The 27,563-nt window shown below is 40.5% G+C and overlaps 1 protein-coding gene across 2 annotated transcripts in view; it reads right to left on the bottom strand.

The window, feature by feature from the left end:
- PHF3 (PHD finger protein 3) overlaps positions 1-27,563 on the bottom strand; it is a 127,883-nt gene that overhangs the window by 77,824 nt on the left and 22,496 nt on the right. For both annotated transcript variants that reach the window (XM_089681319.1, XM_089681320.1), the window contains exons 2-3: positions 16,869-17,135; positions 4,338-4,496 (exon numbers count right to left, since the gene is read on the bottom strand). In XM_089681319.1, the coding sequence (XP_089537445.1) occupies positions 4,338-4,496; positions 16,869-17,112 (403 nt within the window). In that variant the 5' untranslated portion in view covers positions 17,113-17,135. The remainder of the gene's footprint in view (positions 1-4,337; positions 4,497-16,868; positions 17,136-27,563) is intronic.

Genomic DNA, 27,563 nt, shown 5'->3' with positions numbered 1-27,563 from the left:
TGGATTTGGGGTTTTCATGAGCTGTAAGCCATAATCATCACAATTATGACAAATCATGGCTTGAACTATCTTGCTTTGCATGTAATGGGTCTATCTCATATATTAGTTTCACCTTTTAAGTTGCATTACTGAAATAAAGGAACTTTTACACGATATTCTAATTTTTCGAGTTTCACCTGTACTCCCAAGATACTCTATCAAATACTTTCTCTGCATCCATTGAGAGAAAGAACCCAGGGGAGTTAGAAGAGGTCAGCCAATGGTGTATGTATAAAGCCTTAATCGTATTGTGACAACCTTCTCTGCCTGGGATGAAACCCACCTGATCCAAAGACATCAACAACCTAAGGTGAAGCAATAAAAGATTAGCAAGAACTTTTGCGAACAATTTCACATCCAGGTTTAGTAGGGAAATTGGGCAGTAATTTTGAACCTGTGTTGGATATCTTCCTGGTTTTGGAATGACAGTAACGTGAGCTTCCAAAAGTTGAGTCGGGGGTGGCAAGTTCTCCTCCAACGAATTGAATGCCCGAAGAAAGGGAGGGAGAAACAAATCTTGAAACGTTTAATATAAGGTGGGCAGGCAGTCTGGTCCTGGACTTTTTCCTGGCTTCACGTTCTTAAGTGCCGTAAGGACCTCCTCAGTCAAGATCAGCTTGTCAATGGATTTTGCTACAGTAGAGGTTAAAAGAGGAATGCCATAATGACGGAGAAATGTCTGTATTGCGTTCGAGCATTCAGAGGCAGTCCTCTGAGGTTCTCCTGTCAACGATAAATTGTACAGTTTTTCATAGTATCGAACAAACTGAGATGCAATAGCCTCTGTAGAAGGGTGAGCCTTGCCCCACTGATCCCTAATGGAGTGAACGGCCATGTCCTGTTTGATTTTCTGAAGTGCCCTAGCCAAATAATGATAGTTTTTATTGCCGTGCTCATAAAAAAGAGTTTCGAGCAAAGAGTAAATTTCCTGCATACCTGACCACCCAGTTTCTCCAACCAGACTTGTCCGGATTGAGACAGGACTTCCAAGGCCTGCACAGCCTGCGTGCGTTTATGCTTAATTTCCAGAGTACGAATGTGAGCTAGAAGCCTATCGAAGCCTGCCTAGCCTTCTTCATTTTCATGGAAAAGGCAATAACATGTCCCTGCATGACACACTTATGCGCTAGCCAGCGAGTCATTGGGGAGGTGTCAGGGGTGTCATTGAGAGTGAAAAACTCAAGCTTTCCTGCAATTGGATCAAATGGGATGGATCTCCCAGCAAGGAAGGATTCAAGCGCCAAAATTTGGATCTATTCTCCCATTAAGGAAATTGGAGTGTCATGGTGATTGGAAGATGGTGCGAGACATACAGTGAACAAAATAAGTATTTGTTCCCCTGCTGATTTTGAATGTTTGCCCGCTCACAAAGAAATGATCAGTCTAAAAATCGAATGGTAGGTGTATTGTAACAGAGACAATAGCAACAAAAAATTCAAAAGAAATGCAGATCTAACAAGTTATGCACGGATTTGCATGTTCAAGAGGGAAATAAGTATTTGATCCCCTTCACAAAACATGACTTATTACTTGGTGGCAAATCCCTTGTTGGCAATCACAGAGGTCAGACGTTTTCTATAGTTGGCCACCAGGTTTACACATATCTCAGGAGGGATTTTGGCCCACTCCTCTTGGCATCTCCAAGTCATTAAGTTTTGGTAGCTGATGTTTGGCAACTCAAACTTTCAGCTCCCTCCACAGATTTTCAATCGGATTAAGGTCTGAAGACTGACTAGGCCACTCCAGGATCTTAACCACTTGCCTACCAGGCACTTATACCCCCTTATTTACCAGGCCAATTTTCAGCTTTCAGCGCTGCCGCACTTTGACAATTGCGCGGTCATGCAACATTGTACCCATATGAAATTTTGATAATTTTTTTCTCACAAATAGAGCTTTTTGGTGGTATTTAATCGCCACTGGGCGCTTTACTTTTTGCGCTATAAATAAAAAAAGTGCAAAAAATTTGAAAAAAAAAAAAGTTTGTTTCTATTATAAAATTTTTCAAACAGGTATTTTTTCTCCTTCACTGATGTGCGTTGATGAGGCAGCACTGATGGGCACTGATAGGCGGCACTGATGGGCACTGATAGGCAGCAGTAATGAGGTGTCACGGATAGGCGGCACTAATATGCGGCACTGATAGGTGACACTGATGATGGGTACTGATAGACGGCACTGACTGGCATCACTGCTGGGCACTGACTGGCGGCACTGACTGGCACAACCCCTGGGCACTGACTGGTGGCACTGACTGGCAGCACTGCTGGGCTGCACTGGTGGGTGGCACTGGTGGGCGGCACTGATGGGAGGGCACAGGTGGGTGGCCACAGGTGGGTGGCACTTCTGGGCACAGGTGTGTGACACTGCAGAGTGGCAAAGGTGGGTGCACTGCTGGGCACAGGTGGGTGATCTGCTGGGCACAGGTGGGCGGAGCTAGTGGGCGCACTGCTGGGCACAGGTGGGCGGAACTTGCGGGTGGCACTGCTGGGCACCGATCATCAGGGCACTGATCATCAGTGCCCTGATGATCGGTGCCGATCCCCGCTCTGACAACTGCCGGTTCTCGGCAGTACTTTCTTCACGATCTGACAGCGTGAGGAAAGTGCAGCCGAGAACCGGCACTTGCATTTCCCTCTGATCAGCGTGTCATTGGACACTGCTGATCACGTGGTAAAAGGCCGCTGTGATTGGCCTTTTACCACATCACGTGATCAGCTGTGTCCTTAGGACACAGCGATCACGGAGATCGCCGGGTGCGCTCCCCAGAGAGCGCGTTCTGGGAGGACGTCATAGGACGTCCACTCAGAACTGGCCAGCCGCAGTACAGCCGTCATTCGGCTATCTGCGGTCGGCAGGTAGTTAATGTGCTTCTTCTTCAGCCACTCCTTTGTTGCCTTGGCTGTGTGTTTTGGGTCATTGTCATGCTGGAACACCCATCTACGACCCATTTTCAATACCCTAGCTGAGGGAAGAAGGTCCTTACCCAAGATTTGATCGTACATTGCCCCGTCCATCGTCCCTTTTATGCGGTGCAGCTGTCCTGTCCTCTTAGCAGAAAAACACCCCCAAAGCAGAATGTTTCCACCACGTTTGACAGTTGGGATGGTGTTCTTGGGGTCATAGGCAGCATTCCTCCTCCTCCTCCAAACACGGCAAATTGAGTTGATGCCAAAGAGCTTGATTTTGGTCTCATCTGACCACAACACTTTCAACCAGTCCTCCTCTGCATCACTCAGATGTTCAGTGGCAAACTTCAGACGGGCCTGGACATGTGCTTTCTTGAGCAGAGGGACCTTGCGGGCACTGCAGGATTTCAATCCTTGTCAGCGTAGTGTGTTACCAATTGTTTTCTTGGTGACTGTGGTCCCAGCTGCCTGGAGATCATTCACAAGATCCTCACATGTAGTTCTGGGATGATTCCTCACTGTTCTCATGATCATTGGCACTCCACAAGGTGAGATCTTGCATGGTGCACCAGACCTAGGGAGACTGACAGTTTTGTGTTTCTTCCATTTGCAAATGATTGCACCAACTGTTGTCACCTTCTCACCAAGCTGCTTGGCGATCTTTTGCAGCCCAGTCCAGCCTTGTGTAGGTCTACAATCTTGTCCCTGACATCCTTGGACAGTTCTTTGACATGGTGGACAGTTTGGAATCTGATTGTTTGATTGCTCCTGTGGACAGGTGTCTTTTATACAGGTAACAAAATGAGATTAGCAGCACTCCCTTTAAGAGACTGCTTCTAATCTCAGCTGGTTACCTGTATGAAAGACACCTGGCAGCCAGAAAGCCTGCTGAATGATAGGGGATCAAATACGCATTTCCTTCATGAACACATGCATTTCTTTTGAATTTTTTGTTGCTATTCTGTCTCTCAGTGTTTCAATACACCTACAATTTGATTTTTAGACTGTTCATTTCTTTGTGAGTGGGCAAACATTCAAAATCAGCAGGGGATCAAATACTTATTTCCTTCACTGTATAAAGGGATAAAAAGTTTAGCTCAAACATATAAAGATTTAGAAAGTATGAAATATGTATTTTTAATGTTTCAGGCCTCATGCACACTTGAGCTCAAAAATGCCTGTTTATCAGGAGAATTACTTTTTTTTTTTCTATTCTGCCTCTAAACGCCCCTCCATGTTACAATTATGTGGTCAGTGTTGCTTAGACACGTTAGTCCAGCATTTTCTAGTGCTCTGCAAGAGGAATCCAATTTCTGCATCACATTTAGATTAAACCTATAAGATAAATGTGTGTCAATTACAGTTCTCTTAATGGGCAACAAGACATACCTTGTGCTTTTAAACGTGGCGATTTCCTTGGTGATTTTATGGTAGGCTCATTTAATCTGTTAAGATTCTTGTCTGGTAGAATTAGATCATCTTCATCATTGATATCAACAGCAGTTACCTTATCTACCCCAACATCCATTATATCCTCAAGACCAACACCTAAAAAAAAAAAAATTAAACATTAGTTAAAACAACTCTTATCCCAGACAATGTTTACAAATAATTCTGCCAAATATGAATACATATAAAACTTACAAATATTGTACCAATCCTTAACCACTTGCCCTCCAGAGGATTTACCCCCTTCCTGACCAGGCCAATTTTTGCGCTATGGCACTGCGTTAATTTAACAGACAACTACGTGGTCATGCAATGCTGCACTCAAATGAAATTTACGTCTTTTTTTTCCCACGAATAGAGCTTTTTTTTGGTGGTATTTGATTGCCTGTGCAGTTTTAATTGTTTGCGCTTTAAGAAACAAAAAACAAAAACAATTTTGAGAAAAAAGAAAACAATATTTTTTTACTTTTTGCTATTAAACATGTCCAGTGAAAAAAAAAAAAACACAAACATTTTGTCAGACATTTAGGCCAAAATGTATTGTGTTACATGCCTTTGCTAAAAAGAAAAAACAAAAAAAACCCAATATGTGTAAATTAATTTGTTTACATGAAAGTTACAGCGTTTACAAATGGCAGTAGATATACTGGGCTTTTTTTTTTTTTTAATTTTACTAGTAATGGCGGCGATCAGCGACTTACAGCAGGACTGTGGTGGGCATTCTGACACTGAGGGGAACTGACTTGGTGTCACTGACATCCCCAGTGACACCAATAAATGATCAGTGCTAATAAAAAATACTGACACTGTGCTAACGGCACTGGGTATGAAGCAATTAAAGGGTTAACTGTGCGCTGTTTTACTTGATGTTCTGTGTTTGTGCTTCACTGTAAGCACACTGCTTTGCATGGCTGTGCTGTGCTTCATGGCGACTTAAACCTTTAAATGCTTTAATGAGGCGCCAGCCCCAATGAGAAAAAAGAAAAAAAAAAAATTTATTCCTTCAGGTTACCCCCGAACATGGAAGCACTTGGGTGCTCAGTACAAGCGCATGCTGAGCAGCCAAAACAAGCTCTAGTGTCTGCTCTGTTAATGGATAAGCTCACCTTTATAAAAAAAAAAAAAATAATAAATGCACATTTTTTTTTTTGCAGGTACAAAAAAAAATATATACATTTATTTTTTTTTTCTTGTTAGGAGCCTGTTAAACATTGCACCTACCACCAGCAGATCATGGGTATAATGCTAGGGTTCTGCAGACTGTGTAGCTGTCTGCCGTACCTGTGCAGGCAGTTGCACTCTGACAGGAAGAATCAAACTACATAGAAAGCTCAACGGCACCCTGGTAGTTCATTGACAACTAAGGGCTCATGTACACTAAAGCTGATAAATTCACGTTTAGAAGATGTTCAGTGTTTTTTTCAGCAGCCCCTGAACTTACCCTAATGTTTTACTATGTGTACACATAATCGTTTACAGTCGTTTACAGGCAGTTGAGTTTACAATCGTTTTTTTAAAATGCAGAAAACTTGCGTTCATCAGTAGATTTTTATCAGCATTTCAAACGCAAAACACTTGTAAACGTGGCTAACTGCGTTTAGGGGCGTTTGCGGTCGAAATTTTTTTTTTTTTTTTTAACTCTTCCGTTTCCAGATGCTGTCCAGAGCCTTTTTCATCATGAAAAATGCATGCAAAGTGTTTTCCCGGTACTCAAATGGACCTGGCACACCATACTTTGAGGTTTTGCATGAAAAAATATGTTAGACACTGCTGCAATAATTTCTGCACAGAAATGAGCTGCAACACATCCCCAAAAAAAAAAAAAAAAATACTGCTCTATTTCTCTCAAATTATCGAGTGTTAATTTTTTACTGTTTTGCAGTGCTTTCTGGGCATTTTGGAAGGTCTCCTGAGGTTATCTTAAAAAAACGCTTCTAAACGCATACCGCAGCTAAACAGACTTTTTTAATCTACGTTTTCCAGCAGTCAGTTTCCATCATTCAGAAGTGTCCCGTGTACATGGGGCCTAAAAGCTGGCAGCCGCAAAAGTTGTTGGTACTTGGAGTTTTCACATAACTCTGAATGAATGATGCAGTCGGGTGGGTGGAGCCCCACATCGTCATGTTTTTTCAGATTGGGACAACCACCGAGGGGAGATAATCCCCCGCTAGCTGTCAAAACCGTGACTCGGGGAGAGCGGAGACTGGTGCATCTGTAACATGTTACAGCCTGAATATGTGGGATAGGACAGCCTGCGAAAGTCGTGGAAGGCAGCAGGAGGGGGAGATATTCCCTCCCACTGCTTGTAAAAGCAATCCTACAGCTAGTTAGGTGGTCGGGCTGCTTTTACAAGAGAGCCGACCAATCCAGGAGGAAGTAATGATCAGTCACTATTAACCTTATGGTGAGTGCCATATTAGATGTTGCAGTGTGATCTGATATAAGGGGAAAAGGGGGGGGGGGGATTTGCTCCTCTTTGTAGGACAATATCCTGCCTTCCCATCAGAGTTCTTCTAGCAGGTAGACAGATTACAGGTGCTCTTAAATGGTGAATGGGAACATGTTTGGGTGCACATACCGATATGTAGAGGGACAGCAGCAGAGCTCCTCTCCAGAGAGGCACTAGTGGCCCCAGTGTGCAGTGAACGAGGCCCCGGGGGTCCATTCTTACAATCAGAACTCCCCCCCCCCCCCCCCCCCCTTAGCCAATCAGTGCCTCCGCCACTATACAGCATCAGTGTGAAGGTCCAATCCCTTGGCTTTTCTTCACCTGTTGTAGTGGCCAATCAGTAAAACGGTTGGAGGGATGGGTAGGCTGCGGCTGAGCTAATCGGCAAGGTCAGGTGAAGAGCCTAAAGCTCCAGAAGGGGACCCAAGAAGAGGAAGATCAGGGATGCCCTGTGCAAAACTGTTGTACAGAGCAGGTAAGTGAAATGTTTTTTATTTTAATGAAAACAAAAATGGCTTAGAATCACTTTAAAAAGGATAAGTTTGCCTTTTAACAAAAAATTATAATAAATGCACATTTTTTTGCAAGTAAAACAAAAAATGTGTATTTATTATATTTTTGTTTATGGAGTCTTTAAAGCAGATCAGCAGATCGCTGGTGCCATGCAGGTCTCCCCCTGACCTGTCAGTATGTCTACTTGCTCGTACATCCCGTATGAGTAAGCAAATACTACTGACAGGAAGGCTCAATGAACTGTGGAGTGCCGTGGTAGTTCATTGAAAACTACAAGCCAACAGTTGCAAAGGCTGCCAGGACTTGTAGTTTTCCCCATTCACAGAATGAATGATGCGGCCACATGGCCAGGGCCCCGCACAGCCACATTTTTTTTAAATGACGACAACTAGGTGAAAGGGGAGAAGAGCGGGGTGGGGGCCGGTCAGATTGTAACATGTTAAACCCTGAATATGGGTGTACCATGTTACAAAAGGTGAACCTATCCTTTAACTAGTTTGCAGACTTTAGGAGTGTTAGTGCTACACACACCCAGAAAAATGTCCCCATTGGACACAGGACGTATAACACATCCAGTCTCTCTCACCATATTGTGTTGCGCTCCTTATTAATTAATATCTCTTTAGATACTTATAATCCCAAATTAAATAATCATATATTTCCTAGTGATCAAATATACAAAAATTGTTTAAACATAAATTCATAACTTTACCATAAATTCATATATAATAATAACTTAATATATAAAATATATTATTAATCCATAGCCGTGATTATATAATAAATTATAATTAATTGTGAATCATAATTAGTGAAGAATAATGATTTAAAAAAAATTTGTGAATAAATACCCATATAAAATTAATTGATTTAGTGCAAAAACAAAGTCCCATTAATCAAAAAAATAAAAATTTTTTTTATATATATATATATATATATATATATATATATATATATATATATATATATATATATATAGTGACTTTGTGCTATAATTGATCTTCAATCCGTGACTGATTGTGAATCCGTGACTGTATTTGTGAATCCTCCAATTAGTGCAGATGTAAGCTCACCTCCTTATCTGCCTACAATTAGGCTATATGCGCTTTTGGTTCACCTCCTTTGGAACCTGCTGGATTAAGATTTCTCCTCTTTAGATTGTGGAACAGGGATATCCTTTAGCACTGATTATCCCCTCTGGGGTTAATCACTCCTCACGGTGATACAAGCCCCTATACTCTCCTCTCCATGCGTTTCCCACATGCAGGAAAAAAATGCCAAACATAGTGTTTTATCCTTTTAAAACACTGCTTTATTACTTCCAAGTAGTACACTCACATATAGTGAAATCGATATGAGGCAATCCAGTGAGTAGCGAATCCTCCGCCGACCATTGAGTCATGCACCCGCCGTCTGTCAAACAATCCGGCTTTCTCCGAGTGACGTTGCAGCCCCACCCCTACACGTTACGCCACTGGTCACGTGGCTTCATCAGGGGGTATTGATAGCAACGTGTAGGGGTGGGGCTGCAACGTCACTCGGAGAAAGCAGGATTGTTTGACAGACGGTGGGTGCATGACTCAATGGTCGGAGGAGGATTCGCTACTCACTGGATTGCCTCATATCGATTTCACTATATGTGAGTGTACTACTTGGAAGTAATAAAGCAGTGTTTTAAAAGGATAAAACACTATGTTTGGCATTTTTTTCCTGCATGTGGAGAAACGCATGGAGAGGAGAGTATAGGGGCTTGTATCACCGTGAGATTAACCCCAGAGGGGATAATCAGTGCTAAAGGATATCCCTGTTCCACAATCTAAAGAGGAGAAATCTTAATCCAGCAGGTTCCAAAGGAGGTGAACCAAAAGCGCATATAGCCTAATTGTAGGCAGATAAGGAGGTGAGCTTACATCTGCACTAATTGGAGGATTCACAAATACAGTCACGGATTCACAATCAGTCACGGATTGAAGATCAATTATAGCACAAAGTCACTATATATATATATTTTTTTGAATAATGGGACTTTGTTTTTGCACTAAATTAATCAATTAATTTTATATGGGTATTTATTCACAAATTTTTTTTAAATCATTATTCTTCACGAATTATGATTCACAATTAATTATAATTTATTATATAATCACGGCTATGGATTAATAATATATTTTATATATTAAGTTATTATTATATATGAATTTATGGTAAAGTTATGAATTTATGTTTAAACAATTTTTGTATATTTGATCACTAGGAAATATATGATTATTTAATTTGGGATTATAAGTATCTAAAGAGATATTAATTAATAAGGAGCGCAACACAATATGGTGAAATAATTTATGTACACAGTGGTAGTTATGTGTTGGGTGTTTGCAATCCAGTAATATCAAGGACATATTTTGTCCAGATTTGTGCTTTAACCTCCTTAGCGGTATTCCCGAGTGTAGCTCGGGGTAACATTTCAGTACCAAGAGCGGTAACCCCGAGCTACACTCGGGAATACCATGCGGCACTGCTCCGGCATTTGTGCTTCACTTACCTTACCCTGCGCTCCCGCGATGTGTCCCCTGCAGCGCCCCCGGCCATCTCCTCCAGCCGATGCCGGCATCCGGCTTCTGTGTCCTGTCCCTGTGACGTCGGGACGTACGGGCGCCGCCGGCGGCGGCGGGAAATTTAAAAATTTTAAAAAATGTCTTTTTTTTTTTACATTTTTCATAGTAAAACATTGCTGTCTCAACCAATTTCACATACATTTTGTCCTGAGTGCTTTGTCCGGCGCCCTGCCTGCATTTTGTCTGTTCTTTCTGCCTGGAAACTGAGAAATGGCCATGGCATCCAAAAAGTGTCCCTTTAGGTCAAAAGCGGTTTTAGACCGGCTAGAGAACAGCGATAGTAAATCAGAACCACTTGCAGAATTGAGTAATGATTTATGGGGAAATTCGTCATCAGACACTGAAAACGATTCTGCGACTAAGCTCAGTGATGTGCGAACTTGGCGCTATATTTCAAATTTCAGTGTTTTTGGTTTGATTATATTATTGAATTACATTTTTTATTATTTTTATATTATTTTTATGATTATTTATTAAATTATAATTTATGATTTTGTGTTTCAAATTTTATCATACCCGGGATGTTTACTAGACTCTTGTTCGGACAGATTTCAGTGAGTTTTTCCTAAAAATTACAGGCCTACAATTAAAAAAAATACATATTTCCATGCAAAAAAATGGTACCGCTTTCAGCACCAAAAATCTGAAATAATCATACCGCCAGGGAGGTTAAGGTGGATATTTAGTAGATACTGCTTGGCTCGCAAGATATATATAGATTTGCTTGTGGTAATAATTAACATCCAGTCTCTCTGCCCTGCTTCTGGGACTCCCCCTCCAAGTGTACCGTAACCCAGCATTACAGTATACTCAGAGAAGAGCAATCTGATTCAATGTTTATAAAACAACACTGGTCCAGACTGCAACTATACAAAAAAGGTACAAAGTAACATATTACTACATTTTTTATTTCTATTAATTCAAATGAACTCCTTGGTCTCCTTCTCTCGTCGCCTATTTACCAAGCTCATCCCTTTATGACAACAGTGTACCCACCTTCCGATGGCTACTTCCGCCAAGATAATGCACCATGTCACAAAGCTCACATAATCTTAAACTGGTTTCTTGAACATGACAATGAGTTCACTGTACTCCAATGGCCTCCACAGTCACCAGATCTCAATCTAATAGAGCACATTTGGGATGTGGTGAAACAGGAGATTCGCATCATAGATGTGCAGCTGACAAATCTAAAGCAACTTTGTGATGCCATCATGTCAATATGGACCAAAATCTGAGGAAAGTTTCCAAAAACTTGTCGAATCTATGTCATGAAGAATTAAGGCAGTTCTGAAGGAAAAATGGGGTCCAACCCAGTATTAGCAAGGTGTACCTAATAAAGTGGCTGGTGAGTGTATATTTACACCTCGTAAATAACTTTGCTACAGTGGGGAAAATAATTATTCGATCCCCTGCAGATTTTGTAAGTTTGCCCACTTACAAAGAAATGAAGGGTCTATAATTATTTATCATAAGTTTATTTTAAATGATAGAATATCAACCAAAATCAAGAAAAAACACAATACAAATGTTATAAATTGAGTTGCAGTTCAGTGAGTAAAATAAATATTTGATCCCCAAGCAAAACATGACTTAGTACTTGGTGGAGAAACCTTTGTTGGCAAGCACAGAGGTAAGAGGTTTCTTGTAGATGATTACCTGGTTTGCACACATCTCAGGAGGGATTTTGGTCCACTCTTTATAGATCTTCCCTAAATCCTTAAGATTTCTTGGCTGTCGCTTGGCAACTCGAAGTTTCAGCTTCCTCCATAAATGTTCTATAGGATTAAGGTCTGCAGACCGGCTAGGCCACTCCATGTCCTTATTGTGCTTCTTCTTGAGCCACACCTTTGCTGCCTTGGCGGTATGTTTTGGATCACGGTCATGATGGAAGACCCATCCACAATCCATTTTCAGTGTTCTGAGGGAAGAAGGTTCTCATCCAAGATTTTACAATACATGGCTCCATCCACTGGCCCCTCAAAGTCAGCCAGTACCTTTAGCAGAGAAACAGCCAAAAAGCATAATGCTTCCGCCTTCGAGCTAGACTGTAGGGATGGTATTCTTATGGTTATAGTCAGCAATTTTCTTCCTCCAAACACGGCGAGTCGAGTTAATGCCAAAGAGCTCAATTTTGGTCTCATGTGACCACAGCACTTTCTCCCAATCCTTCTCTGAATCATTTAGATGTTCACTGTCAAACGTCAGACAGGCCTGTACATGTGTCTTCTTGAGGAGGGGGACCTTGCGGGTGCTGCAGGATTTCCAACCATGGCAGAGTATGGTTTGTTTGGGGACTGTGGTCCCAACTGCCTTGAGATCATTCACAAACTCCTCCTGTGTAGTTCTGGGCTGACCCTCACTTTTCTCATGATCATCCTTACCCCATGAGGCGAAATCTTGCATGGAGCTCCAGACTGAGGGCAATTGAGGGTTATTTTGTATTTCTTTAATTTACAAAATAATCGCTCCAACAGTTTTCTCCTTCTCACCAGGCTTCTTGCTAATTGTCTTATTGCCCATTCCAGCCTTATGCAGGTCTATAATTTTGTCCCCGACGTCCTTTTGACAGCTCTTTGGTCTTGCCGATGGTGAGGTTTGAATGGAAGAAAGATTCTTTGGACAGGTGTTTTTTATACACATAACGTATTATCATTAGGAGCACCTTCTTAAATTAACAGGACTAATCTGTGTACCACATGATCACATAGCCAGAATTCTTGATGGTTGGTAGGGGATCAAATACTTATTTTACTCACTAAACTGCAACTCAATTTAAAAAATTTGTACCATGTGTTTTTTTCTGGATTTTTGGTTGACATTCTGTCTCGATCATTTAAAATACACCTCTGACAAAAATTATAGACCCTTCATTTCTTTGTAAGTGGGCAAACATACAAAATCTGCAAGGGATCAAATAATGATTTTCCCCACTGTATGCTTTGTACCAAAATCATAATTTTAGTGTCATTTTAAACAGGACAAGTTACGGAATAAAATGTGAACATTTTATATGCAGTAACAGCACTTATTTTTAAACACTGCTCAAAAAAGGTGCTTTTTGTTTAGTTTTGTTGCACCTTATCGTCAAAGGATTGTGAACAAAAACGTTGCTGTTGGAAGACAATAACATAAAAAGAAAGCCTTGTTTGTCCTTAAGAAAAAAAAAAAAAAAAAAAAAAGAGGATACACCGTATATAGTATGGATTACCTTGTTGGCTTTATTAATGACAAATGTGTTGCCGAATAAACAGGTCCATAGCAGAAATGTAAAAATTTCTCTGGTACATAAGGAGGGAACAGATGTGAAAGGCTAACTAGAAAATCTGTGAACCAAAACTCTGTTCCAGTCTGTCACCCAGGTCCAATTGTTCCCCCAATTAGCTGCTGTGATTTTGCTTCTTGCACAGTATAGAGAAGGTGAAGCAAGGTTTCTGTGACCATCAGGTGCTACTGCTCTCTGCAAATATCAAAGGCAAGGAGGAGTGGGTAGAGATGGAGATTAGGGCTTAGCGGTTTACTTATAACTAAAGCTCAAAATCTACATATCGTTAAAAGCAGTTGCCAAAATGGAAAGGTTTTAGGGTAGGAATAGAGACAAATCTGTAGAAGTATCCCTTAAAGTCATATCAATAGGTATACGAGCGCTGGGTAGAGCAGGAAACAAGGCAGCTGACAAAGGCAAAAACCTCTCAACCTTCATAAAATCCAATAAACATACGCAGCGCTGAGAACAAAATAAACATAAAATATAAATCAGATTAAATCGTGCGCTGTGCAGCGCTATAGCTATATTGAAGTGCGATGAACATCTACAGACGTAAACTGTGCAGGTAGTGACCTTGATAATAATTAAATATAAATTAGCAAATAAGTCCCAATCTCTATATTGAGGTGAAATTCGTGACTCCGGTGATGTAAAAATGAGTGTAGATTGCACTAACCAGCGCAAAGTTATGCGAATTTGAGTAATTAAACCACTCCTGGTCCTCTGGATAAGAAAAGATGACAAAGGATCATCTGGCCATCCAAGCAAAAAGACAGGTGATCAAATGGACATCATTCTCCAGGGATCAGGAACACTCATCCATCCAGCAGGGGGATCACTCTCCAGGTAGCAGGTATCCTGTACAAACACCAGGGGGTCACCTCTCAATAATGGCTGCGGAGCAGAACAAGAATCCACCTTAAGGGGGGGGGGGGCTCTCAAACTGAGCACAAAAAAAAAAATGCTGATAGTGTAGTATGTTTTATTAATAAATGCCAAGCAAAGGTAATCCAGGTAAAATCACTCACATTAATGTGATAGTAAAAATGGCAGCCAGGCCTAACACGTGGCCTGTGCGGCATGACGTCAACATCCTGGCTGCTCCCTAACACGTTTCGTGCCCGAGCACGTTATCAAAGGGGATAACGTGAGAACGTGCTCAGGCACGGGAAGAGCCAGGGTGGTGACGTCAAGCCACACAGGCCACGTGGTAGGCCGGCGGACATTTTTACTACTGTCACATTAATGTGAGTGATTTTACCTGGATTTACCTTTGCTTGGCACTTATTAATAAAACATACTACAGTATCAGTATTTTTTTGTTTGGGCTCGGTTTATTGCGAGCCCCCCCCCCCCCAAGGTGGATTCTTGTCCTGCTCCGCATCTATTATTGAGAGGTGACCCCTGGTGTTTGTACATGATACCTACCTGGAGAGTGATGTCCATTTGATCACCTGTTTTTTCGCTTGGATGGCCATATGATCCTTAGATTTTCATCTTTTCTTATCCAGAGGACCAGGAGTGGTTTAATTACTCAAATGCGCATAACTTTGCGCTATCTGGTTAGTGCAATCTACACTCATTTTTACATCACCGGAGTCACGAATTTCACCTCAATATAGAGATTGGGACTTATTTGCTAATTCATATCTAATTATTATTAAGGTCACTACCTGCACAGTTTACGTCTGTAGATGTTCATCGCACTTCAATATAGCTATTGCGCTCCACAGCGCACGATTAATCCCTTAAAGTCACTTTGTCACTATCTAATACAGGTTAAAAAAAAAAAAAAAAACCACCACAACAATCTGCAATGAAAAGCATGAATACTTACCTCTAACTTGCCACCAAACTCCACTTAACAGGTATGCTTTTTAAAGACCCTTTGTAATCCGGGTATATTGGATGCCTGGTCATCCTGTGTTCTATGGTTCTTTCTGCCATCCCCTAAATCTCTACTGTGTTCTGTAGTGACACAGTGGTCAGCAGATGAATCCAGAGAACAAAGCAGCAAATGCAGGCACCAAAAGAGTCTGGCACAGAAGATTTTCAGCAATCCTCTCTTGAAGACAGCAGCATTCTGTAGGATGAGTAGCAGGAGTAATTATCAGGCCCCAATCACACCTTAGCATATTGGAATTGCAGACAGAATCATGTGATTCAGCAAACTGCAGATCAAAAATCAAAAGGAAAATGTGTAATGCACGTTTGGGTGCCATCAATTCTTAATGGCACACCAAACACAGCTAGCGGGTGTACTTTTTTGTGCAACAAACGTGCTACAAACACTCCAAAATGTGCAATAAAAGAGAACAACATTATGTGCCCAAAAAGGTTCTGGACATTCTTTGACGCATTTGCATTCGCAATCCACAGAAACGTGCAAAAAAATGCATGTGTGAACGCACATTCCCACTACAAGGGGCCTGGAAGTAAAACTTTGGGCACAATTTCCATGAATCAGTATTTCATATAGCCTTTATCTAACTTTGTGGTGGTATTTTGGAGACTGTTTGAAAAATGTTCATGTTCGTTATTCCAGATAGTACAGTTTTTATGGTACTTCTGTGTCACTGTCACAATCACTGCTTTTTCCCCACCAGCGCTGGTTTTGTTTCTCGGCCCACCTTTTAACTTGGCTATTCACATAACTCGCAGCCCGCAGGCAGTATTTTTTTGACTGGCCGAGGGACAACCACAAGCACAGGTATCTAATGGATATGCAGCAGTGATATCTGCACTGAGCCAAAAGTAAAATTTCAAACACTTATGACACACTACAAATGATGACAAGAAAGGTACGTTTTAATGCCAATATATACAAGGGTTCTTCAAAAAGTTTCTGCACTTTTTTCTAACTCTATTTATTAGGAATTTCAAAAACGTGACAACTCTTATACTACATTGCAAGGTTAGCCTGCTTGCCAGACTAGTCACATGGCACTCTCAGACACAACGAATTAATACTCCTCCAGCCCTCACCATTTCCATCGAAAATATAAAAGTGCAGAACTTTTTGAAGATCCCTTGTATATTCAATATAATCTAATTAGGGTTCTGAAATGCCAGTGTTCTATTATTGTAAGTTTTACATGCACAAGTATTAGGCCTCTTTCACACGGGTGTACTACAGATGTATTTACACAAACAGGGATGCACAGGTGTTCTGTGCATCCCTGTGCAGGCACTCTTAATCATGTCAATTGGGAAGCAGCGGCTGCATAGACGCAGCCGCTGCTTCCCATTTGACAGCTGTGCGAGTGCACAGCCCCAAATACAAACAGTGTGCATTTGGGGCCATGAACAATCAGTAAAAATGTTCCTTTAGCATATAATTTCTGATTAGTATCAGCAGAGTACTTCTGTATATGTGAGTGCCTAGGTATCCCAACATTATAGATAAGCACTTACATTTAAATTCCATTTTAATGGAATCGCAGCACCTTTGTGTACATAGACTTAATGCTAACTTTGCCCTCAGTAACCTAAACTTGACAAACAAATGTCTTTGCTTATTGAAAAGATCAACAATTGTGTTTCAGTGTCTCGTGTTTCTTTGCTGCATCTTGTGCCAACTTTGTCTACATAGCTGAAGAGCAAAGGTAGTGTAAGAATTAACATACCTGTTGATGGTGGTATCTGAAAGTTATGCTCTACGTTATCCAAAACTGGTAAACAGAATTGGGTGCTTGCAGATCCAAGCATAGGATCTTTATCACTGAGCATGTTCTTTAAGGAATCTTCTATGACATGTTGGCCGGTGGCAAATTCGTCACAGCCTTCACTTTCTAGGTTAGAGCCTAGAAACAGGGCATCATCCAAGTGCTCAGATGGGATTAAATGGTTGAATGTGTCAACTATATCCATGAAGAATTCTGTATATTTCAATCCTGTAAAAAGACGAAACATATTAGACAAAATGTATATATATCACAGAATAGCTCAGTAAAAAATACTGGAAAAAAACTTTTACGATGATCTAAAGCAAAGTTTATTTTACACAGTAACTCGGCTTCCTCTAGGTTTACTCAGAAACTCAACCATCCCTTAAAGCAGTTGTAAACCCCTATATAAACCTAGTGAAGCGACTAGCATTAGGTGATACACAGATATTAAAGGATAAGTTCGCCTTTGGAACACCTTCCCATAGCAGCAGCAGTGCCAGCCACACCTCCCCCCTCCCTCCCTCTGACAGATAGTACGTGGAGTCTCCCCGTACTGACAGGTTTGAAAACAGCGCACAGCCGGCCGTGTGGGGCTACGCCCACGTAGCCGCATAACTGATTCACAGAGTTCTGTGAATGGGTGCCTTCAAGTCCTGGCAGCCTTAGCAGCTGTTGGCTTGTAGTTTTCAATGAACTACCACATCGCTGTGCAGCGATATGGTAGTTCATTCAAGCTTCTTGTCAGAAAATCTGCTTGGCCGTATATCCCATATGGCTAGCAGATATTCTGACAGGTCTGCAGGAGACCTGCATGGCATCAGTGATCTACTGATCACTGGTGCAATGCTTCACAGGCTCCGTTGGACAAAAACAATAAATGCACATTTTTTTTACCTGCAAAAAAATGTGCATTTATTAATTTTGTCCATAAGGTGAAGTTATCCTTTAAACAAATCCTCTTACATAAGTTGTAGCTGTGTATCTGCAGTCTTCTCTTCTGTAGATTGTCCTATAAACACAAAGATAAATGGATTTCTTCTTAGATCTAGGAGCAGGAAGCCTTCACAGAGCAACAACTAGGGCCCCGATTGGAGGGAAGGTCACAGTGTGTTGAGAAAAAAAAAAAAAGATATATATTTTTTCATACTATCACCAGTGTCCCTGATCACTGCCACACCAGTTATAAGAGAACGCTATACTACCCTGGTGACAGCATGTTAAAAAAAAAAAAAAAAACACCTCGCCATGCCTCTTACTAAAATACCTGGGACTATCTACTTTCCAAAAAGGGGTCTTTACTGTACTGACATTTTTTGGGCCTCAAGAAATGAATATAGGGAATCAGTACAACACGATTGATAGATTTTCAGATATATACAGTACCATAGTTTGTGGACAACTCCGCGGAAGTGGAAGCGGGTACTTGTCAAATTCAGGTACCCACCTCCCCTCCCTCAAGGTCCGCAGTCTCTTGGTCATCCCCTGTACTGTCTGCAGTCTCTGGTCATCCCCTGTACTGTGTCTGCAGTCTCTGGTCATCCCCTGTACTACGTCCGCAGGCTCTGGTCATCCACTGTACTGTGTCTGCAGTCTCTGGTCATTTCCTGTACCGTGTCTGCAGTCCATTGGTTCAGAATATTTTTTTCTTGTTTTTCTCCTCTAAAACCTAGGCGCATCTTATGGTCAGGTGCGTCTTATGGAGAGAAAAATAAGGTAATATGTGCTTGAACAAAAATTTAAAAAGAAGGCCAAAGCTCTTTTGGCCCTACTTCTCCTGTGGGTCACAGGAGTGCACTTCGTTCTGCACTCCTGTGACCCATATTTAGCTGACAGTCAGCGGAAGTCACTAAGGCGGTTCAGGCTCTAGAAAAAGACTTTGACTTTAAAGCTGGGATCAACCCAGGTACCTGGACCAACACCTGACTCAGCCTCTCAGTGAGCTGCTGAGAGCTTGAGCCAGTCACTCCCACCCAACAGCCTGATGCTCCAGTGAGCTCTCAAGGGGCAGAGCAGAAAGCCGGCAAAGACTGAGCAATCAGCAGTCTTTGATCGCTCAGTTCTCAATGTAGAGGTGGCAAGGGATTGATTCAACATGGAAGGATGCTGCATTCACCTCGGTGAGTATATAGTAAATGGTGCAGCGCTAACTAATACAAAATAACTAAACAAATTATATAATATATTAAAGTGCTATAAAATGTGATAACACAAATAAAAGTGAACAACACTGGTATAAGGGTCACCTTGATGACCTAAATTGGTGATAAACACACAAAATATCCAATAAATAAACCTGTGTTAAAGTGTCCTTATTCGTACTCAAAAAAAAACTATAAACCAAACACTTAAGTCCATAAATCACAAATATTGGTGTTCACAAAACCATGCAATATGTGATAAGTGATAGTTTTGTGCAAGTGCCAGCACACTTTAAATCCACTCCAGCTGCAGTGCCTCCTCACCTCCTATCCTTGATCCCAAAAGGGCCAAACAAGCATTCAGGATCACTCTGCATCCTTTACATCACCGGCTGATCACTCTCCAGAAAGCCAAGGATTATAAACGATCTCCTGTTCCTCCTCCAATACTTCTTCCTCTGCCCTTAATCAGGTGCTCTGTGGGGTGTATTACTCACAATACCAGTGAGTAATAAAAAAAGATCCTCCATAGTGTAGTATTTAATGCAGTCTTTTTATTAAATCATTTTTAATAAAAAGACTGCATTAAATACTACACTAAGGAGGATCTTTTTTTATTACTCACTGGTATTGTGAGTAATACACCCCACAGAGCACCTGATTAAGGGCAGAGGAAGAAGTATTGGAGGAGGAACAGGAGATCGTTTATAATCCTTGGCTTTCTGGAGAGTGATCAGCCGGTGATGTAAAGGATGCAGAGTGATCCTGAATGCTTGTTTGCCCCTTTTGGGATCAAGGATAGGAGGTGAGGAGGCACTGCAGCTGGAGTGGATTTAAAGTGTGCTGGCACTTGCACAAAACTATCACTTATCACATATTGCATGGTTTTGTGAACACCAATATTTGTGATTTATGGACTTAAGTGTTTGGTTTATAGTTTTTTTTTGAGTACGAATAAGGACACTTTAACACAGGTTTATTTATTGGATATTTTGTGTGTTTATCACCAATTTAGGTCATCAAGGTGACCCTTATACCAGTGTTGTTCACTTTTATTTGTGTTCTCACATTTATAGCACTTTAACATATTATATAATTTATGTTTAGTTATTTGTATTAGTTAGCGCTGCACCATTTACTATATTACTTTTTATTTGGTTGATTGGTTATCCCTATAGGGTGTTGGCCTCTATTAAGTAGGGTTTATTTCCATATCAGCGCAGGAGGATTTTTTCATTTTTTTCTTACCTGGGTGAGTATAGCTGTTTGTTTTTGTTTTTTCAAAGATATGTACACAATGCTAGAAGTTTTGCCAATAAAATGGAAGAACTGGAACTGTTGATAAATGAGAAGCATTTTGACTCTGTGGGAGTATCAGGAACCTGGTTGACAGCTCACGTGACTGTCCAGTGGTACTCCCTGTATTGGAGGGACAGGGTAGGCAGAAGAGGGGGAGGAGTGGGCCTTTATGTCAAGAGTGATTTGCTAGTGACTACAAGGGATGGCATTGCTAACGGGGCAAGGGAGGAGGTGGAGCTTCCAAGGAAAAAACAAATGTGAAATTAATAGTGGGAGTATGCTACAGGTCCCCTAACCTGAATGATGAAGAGGAGACCAACCTCCTTTCACAGTTAGAAGTGAAGGCAAGGCATGGCAATGTTGTAATCATTGGGGACTTCATTTATCCAGATACTGACTGGGCAAACTAACTGCTCACTCATCTAAGACTTATCATTTCTTGCATGACAATTCATGTGTCAATTGCTGGATGCCCAAACTAAAAATAGTGCTCTGCTAGACCTACTAATTACAAGCACAGATCTGATTGTAGATGTGGCAGTAAGGGATAACATAGGAAACAGCGATCAAATGGTAATTACAGTCAATGCAAATCAAAATCAATAGGAAAAGGAGACATGAGGTTAAGACAAATACTACATTGCAAGAGAGCCAACTTCACTAAACCGTGTTCCATAATACAAGACATTGGCTATAAGAACATATTAACCACTTCAATACAGAGCACTTTTACCCCCTTCCTGCCCAGGTCAATTTTCAGCTTTCAGGACTTTGAATGACAACTCATGCAATACTGTACCCAAACTAAAATTTTTATCGTTTTGTTCATGCAAATAGAGCTTTTTTTTGGTGGTATCTGATCACCACTGGGTTTTTATTGCTAAACAAAAAAATGACCAAAATTTTAGAAAAAAAAAAAATGTGTTTCTCTGTTTCGGTTTACAATTTTACAAATAAAAAACCTTTAGTCATAAAATTTAGGTCAAAATGTATTCTGCTACTTTTCTTTGGTGAAAATAACCCAAAATCAGTGTATTTTATTTAGTCTGTAGGCAAGTTATAGCATCCACAAACTATGGTATACAGTGGGTAAAATAAGTATTGAACACATCACCATTTTTCTCAGGAAATAGATTTCTAAAGTCACTGGTCACACCACTGCAATTTAAAAATCACATGATTTCTGTGCAATTTCAGCATGATTTCAGTGTGCAATTTCAGTGCGATTTCCATTATATTCTATGTGAAATCACACCATAACTGCAGAAAAAGCAATGTAAGAACTACTTTAGAAATAGAGCTGCAGCAAATTGCACATGTTAAGACACTTGACATATTCATTTGATGCAATTTCAGGTGCAATTTCAATTTGCAATTCACACTGGTATGACCAGGTACTAAAAGGTGCTATTAACATATTTTCACCAGATGTTGGTAACAACCCATGCAATCCATACATACAAAGAAACCAAAAACAAATAAGTTCAGAAATTAAGTTATATGTAATAAAATGGAATGACATAGGGAAAAAGTATTGAATGCATGAACAAAGAAAGGTGCAAAAAGGCATAGAAAGCCAAAACACCAGCTGAAATCTACCATTAATTAGAAAGCAATCCTGCCCCTTGTCAGTGCAAACTAATATCATGGTATAAAAGTGCAGCGCTGAGCAAATAATCAAGAAATGAAAAAAAAAAAAATATTATATATGAACATCCAAGTGCAGCTTATATATAAAACTTCAAATAATTAAAATTATATACAGAATAAAATTAAAAAGTGGACCGGTCAATCACACCATACAAGTGCTCTTAAAAGAGCAAACAGACTGGTAATTCAAATGAGATATTAATATCCATATAGTTATAAGGCAAAACAGCCACAAGCAATAATCACAGACAATAGTTTTCAAATAAGTGAAAATATGACAATAGAAATAAACTGGTGAAGTACATAAAATATATTAGTGTCCGTAGGTGCAGCAATCTTAAGTGCAAGTTAAACCTTGGTACAAACCAAGTGAAGGGGTCCACCACTGTCAGATGTAAACTCACCAGAAAGCTACTGGTTAGTAGCATATATATCTATCTAACTCTCACATCTGTGGATTCAGAGGCAGCCAGGGGCTCTAATGCAAACTGCTCCGCTCCAGGACAAAAGGATAGGGCCCTTCTCTAGGGAAAATAGCTCACCACAGGAGCCCAGAAATTTGTGTATAGTGTAGTATTTTATTTCAATAAAGGTAAAACGTTCACGTGAAATCGAATATGTAAAACAGGTAAAAGGAAATAAGATGGCTGCCGCTCCGTCCTATGGCAGCGTGACGTCATCAAGTGTGGCTCCGCCCGACGTGTCTTCAGGGGTACGTCTCATTCCTCTTTATATATATTCATTTATTTATTAATTATTTGCTCAGCGCTGCACTTTATACCACGTTTTTACAAGAGTTGTTACCTTTTCCTTTGTGCAAGCTGCTTCATATTTATTTCCAGCGCTCGCCTATATACACTATTCACAAATTAATATCAGCTGGTTCAGTCTCAACTGATGGCCTATAAAAAAGGTGTCGTATTACCAAGGTGTCACACAAAAAAAACAGCTCATGATGGGTAAAAGTGAAGAGCTCTCAAGACCTTCACAACCTTAGCCGTCATTACCAACAAAAGACTTTGTACGAAGTGTTAAACTAAATTTCAGTTGGAATGACAGTGAAAAAGTATTGAACAAGCTATTTTATTACACATAACTTAAATTTCTATACTTATTTGCTTTGGTTTCTTTGTATGTATGAATTGCATGGGTTGTTACCAACATGTGGTGAAAATATCATGTCAATAGCGTCTTTAGAAATAGATTTACTGAGAAAAATGGTGAAGTGTTGAAAGTAATTATTTTACCCATTGTATATCTGAAAACCGATCAATCCTGCTGTACTGACGGCCTATCTCATTTCCTAAGGCCGAAAAATGTCAGGACGGTACAGATATCCCCCAAAATTACCCCTTTTTGGACAGTCTGAGATATTTAGTAATAGGCATGTTGAGTTTTTTGAAGTTGTCTTTTTTTGTCATCATTTTGTGGAAAATGAAGAAAATTACAAAAAAAAAAAAAAAAAAAATGATGTTTGCATACTGTAACCAGTGCAGTATAGCATCATCATATAATTGGTGTGGTTGTGAACAGGGACACTGGTGACAGTACGAAAAAAAAAAACAACATTATAACACACGGACCAGAGTAAAATAATGTTACCATAGTAACGTGTACTACTCTGGGCAAGTGATCAGTTTTTTTTTTGTTTTTTTTCACATATTAGGATTGCTTATAGCAATGAATGTCGTTGCTATAAACAAGTATTTTACTGAATGAAAAGCAATTCAGTTTGTTTTGTTGGGATTAGCTATGATTGGCCACAGCTAATTACATGACACAGATGGGCTGGGATTGACCCAGTCTGTACCAAGTGATCACAGTGACCAATCACAGCTAGCAACACAATTGTATGAAAGAAAGCCATCCATTGTTTACAAATTGTCATGTGACCTACTGTGTGGGGGGGGGGGCTGTTTAAGAACTGCCCACCATAGGAAGAAGATACAAGAAGAATAGAAAGAAGACTCTACATATCCCATGACCGTCATGAAGATGTCTGCAAAAAGTACATGCAAAAGAACAAGAAAACAAAAAACAGGCTAGAAGACACACAGAGCCCTGCAGTGCCTTGAAAAGGTATTCAAACCCCATTGAAATTTTCTATAATGTATCATGTTACAACCAAAAACGTAAGTGTATTTTATTGGGATTTTATGTGATAGACCAACACACAACACAAAAGTGGCACATAATTGAGAAGTGGAAGGAAAATGATAAATGGTTTTCACAATTTTTTAAAAATAAATATGTGAAAAGTGTGGCGTGCATTTGTATTCAGCCCCCCTGAGTCAATACTTTGTAGAACCACCTTTTGGGTATGTCTCTACCAGCCCTGCACATCTAGAGTGACATTTTTTCCTATTCTTCTCTGCAAAATAGCTCAAGCTCTGTCGGATTGGACGGAGAGCATCTGTGAACAGAAATGTTCAAGTCTTAGCACAGATTCTCAAATAGTTTTAGGTCTGGACTTTGACTGGGCCATTCGAACACATGAATATACTTTAATCTAAACCATTCCATTGTAGCTTTGTCTGTATGTTTAGGGTCGTTGTCCTGCTGGAAGGTGAACCTATGACTGCCCTGTATTTGGCTCCATCCATCTTCCCATCAACTCTGACCAGCTTCCCTGTCCCTGAAGAAAAGCATCCCCACAACATGATGCTGCCACCACGATTCATGGTGGGGATTGTGTGTTCAGGGTGATGTGCAGTGTTCCTTTTCGGCCACACATAGATTTTGCATTTAGGCCATAAAGTTCAATTCTAGTCTCATCTTACCAGATCACCTTCTTCCACATATTTGCCGTGTCCCCCGCATGGCTTCTCGCAAACAGGACTTCTTATGGCTTTCTTCTTGCCACTCTTCCCTAAAAAGCCAGATTTGTGGAGTGCAAATCTAACAGTTGTCCTGTGGACAGTTTCTTCCAACTGAGCTGTGGATCTCTGCAGCTCCTCCAGTTACTATGGGCCTCTTGGCTGCTTCTCAGATTAATGTTCTCCTTTGCCCAGTTCATTAGTTTAGGTGGACCATCATGTCTTGGTATGCTTGCAGTTGTGCCCTACTCTTTCTATCTTCTGATGATGGATTGAACAGTGCTCCATAAGATGTTTAAAGTTTGGGATATTTTTTTTTTTTTTTTTTTATAACTTAACCATGCTTTAAACTTCTCAACAACTTCATCCCTGACCTGTCTGGTGTGTTCCTTGGCATTCATGATGCTGTTTGTTCACCAATGTTCTCTAACAAACCTATGAGGGTTTCACAGAACAGATGTATTTATACGGAGATTAAATTACACACAAGTGGACTCCGTTTACTAATTAGGTGACTTCTGAAGGCAACTGGTTCAACTAGATTTTATTCAGGGGTATCAGAGTCAAGGGGGCTGAATACAAATGCACATTATACTTTTCAGATATTTATTTGTAAAAAATTGTGAAAACCATTTATCATTTTCCTTCCACTTCACAATTATGTCTATCACCTAAAATCCCAATTAAAATACATTTACATTTTTGGTTGTAACATGACAAAATGTGCATAATTTCAAGGGGTATGAATTCTTTTTCAAGGCACTGCAAGTTGGATTTCAGCTGCTGACTAAAGTTTGGTAAAGAAGACGACGGGCCAAAGCTTTTTTAGCCCTACTTCTCTTATGTATCACTGGAGTGCACCTAGTATTGCACTCCTGTGACCCATTTTCAGATGGTCAGATCCCTGACTGGCAGCTGGCTCAACCTCTCGACATGTGAGCCTGAGCCAGCTGCTCCCACCTGCTCCACAGCCCGCTGCTTCAGTGTGTGCTGGAGGAGCAGAGAGCAGGTGACTGAGGAGTCATCGGCTCTGTGCTCACTGGGCAGCACAGTGGCAAAATGGTTAGCACTTCCGCCTGGCAGTACTCGGGTCGTTGGTTCGAATCCCAACCACGGCACCACCTGCCTGGAGATTGCATGTTCTCCCTGTGTCTGCATGGGTTTCCTCCGGGTACTCCGGTTTCCTACCACACTCCACAGACATGCTGGTAGGTGAATTGGATCCTGTCTAAATTGGCTCTAGTATGTACATGTATGAATGTCAGTTAGGGACCTTAGATTGTACACCCCTTGATGGTTAGGGACTGATGTGAATGTACAATATATATGTAAAGCGCTGCGTAAGTTGACGGCGCTAAATAAGTACCTGAAATAAATAAAGACCAAGAACTGAGCAATCAGCGGTGTTTGAGTGCCCAGTTCTCGGTTTTAGAGGCAGCGGTGGACAGTTGCAGCAAAGAACCGATGCTGCATCCACCTAGGTGTTTAAGACTTTTTTTTTGTTTTTTGTTTTTTAACCAAACTTCTCTTTTAGCTAAAGACAAACCATGATGGCTGTTAAAACAGAAATCCTGGGATAATTAAAATGTATTAAGCCAGGAACAATGTGACTTTGAATACATTCAATTCTATCCATCAAAAAGTTGTACATTCATATAGTTCTCTTAACCACTTCAGACCTATTGTCAAACCTATTCTGACACTTCTCTCCTACATGTAAAAACATCAGCTTTTGTTTTGCTGGAAAATTACTTAGAACCCCCAAACCTTTTTTTATATAGTATCCATTTTTTTAAGCAGAGGCCCTAGAGAATAAAATGGTGGGTGTTGCAATTTTTTTTACATCACATGGGGTTTGTGCAGCTGTTTTTCAAACAGAATAACTTTTTAGGAAAAAAAATACACTTTATTAAATTTTAAATGCACAAAAAACACACAATAGAATACATAATTGTTTGGTAAAATATAAGACGCTGTAATGCCAAGTAAATAACATGTCACACATTAAAATCTGCAAACGCTCGTAGAATAGCAAAAAACTATGGTACTTAAAAAATCTCCATAGGCAACGCTTTAACAGCCTGTACAGGTTACCAGTTTAGAGTTACACAGGAGATCTGGTACTAAAATGTATTGCTCTTGCTCAGGTATTTATGGTGATAAATCAAATATGTGGTGCAATCGCCCTTCACGTATGCGCGAAGGACTGACACGTGTTTGCCTTTGCGCACAATCACTGTGGGACAGGGGAACATGAACTTTTTTTATTATTTATTTTATTGGAGTTTTGTTTTTTAAATCACTTTTATTGCTATCACAAGGGATGAACAACATCCCTTGTGATAGCAGGAGCAGTGACAGGTCCTCTTTATGGAGATATCTCCTCTACCTTTAAAAGCATCTGATCAAACCAAGATCGCTTTGATCGGCTACTTTCACAAGCCAGAAATGACTTGCTTACATCTGAGCGAAACCAGAAGTGACAAAATACTCTTCCCTTGCAATTTCTTAGACAACAGAGATTATCAAGCACTTTCTGGTCCTCGGCCATCTCTACGTTCAGTCAGTGAAGCCTTCCCGAGCTCTCCCGTCCCACTGGAGAGCCCGACCTGCGGCAGGAGGAAGGGGGAACCCCTTCCACTGCCCATATTAGCAATTCAGCGGCTAATTAGCCGCTAGGATAGCTTTTACATTAAAGCTCACCGCTGACTGAACAAAAGATACTGGAATGATGACTGTAGCTGCAGGCA

Source organism: Staurois parvus, unplaced genomic scaffold (genome assembly GCF_062004578.1).
Source record: "Staurois parvus isolate SC_StPar_1 unplaced genomic scaffold, SC_StPar_1.0 ptg000264l, whole genome shotgun sequence".
Taxonomy (NCBI): Eukaryota; Metazoa; Chordata; class Amphibia; order Anura; family Ranidae; genus Staurois; species Staurois parvus.
The sequence above is the reverse complement of the archived record's forward strand: the minus strand, read 5'-3'. Positions and strand labels throughout refer to the sequence as shown.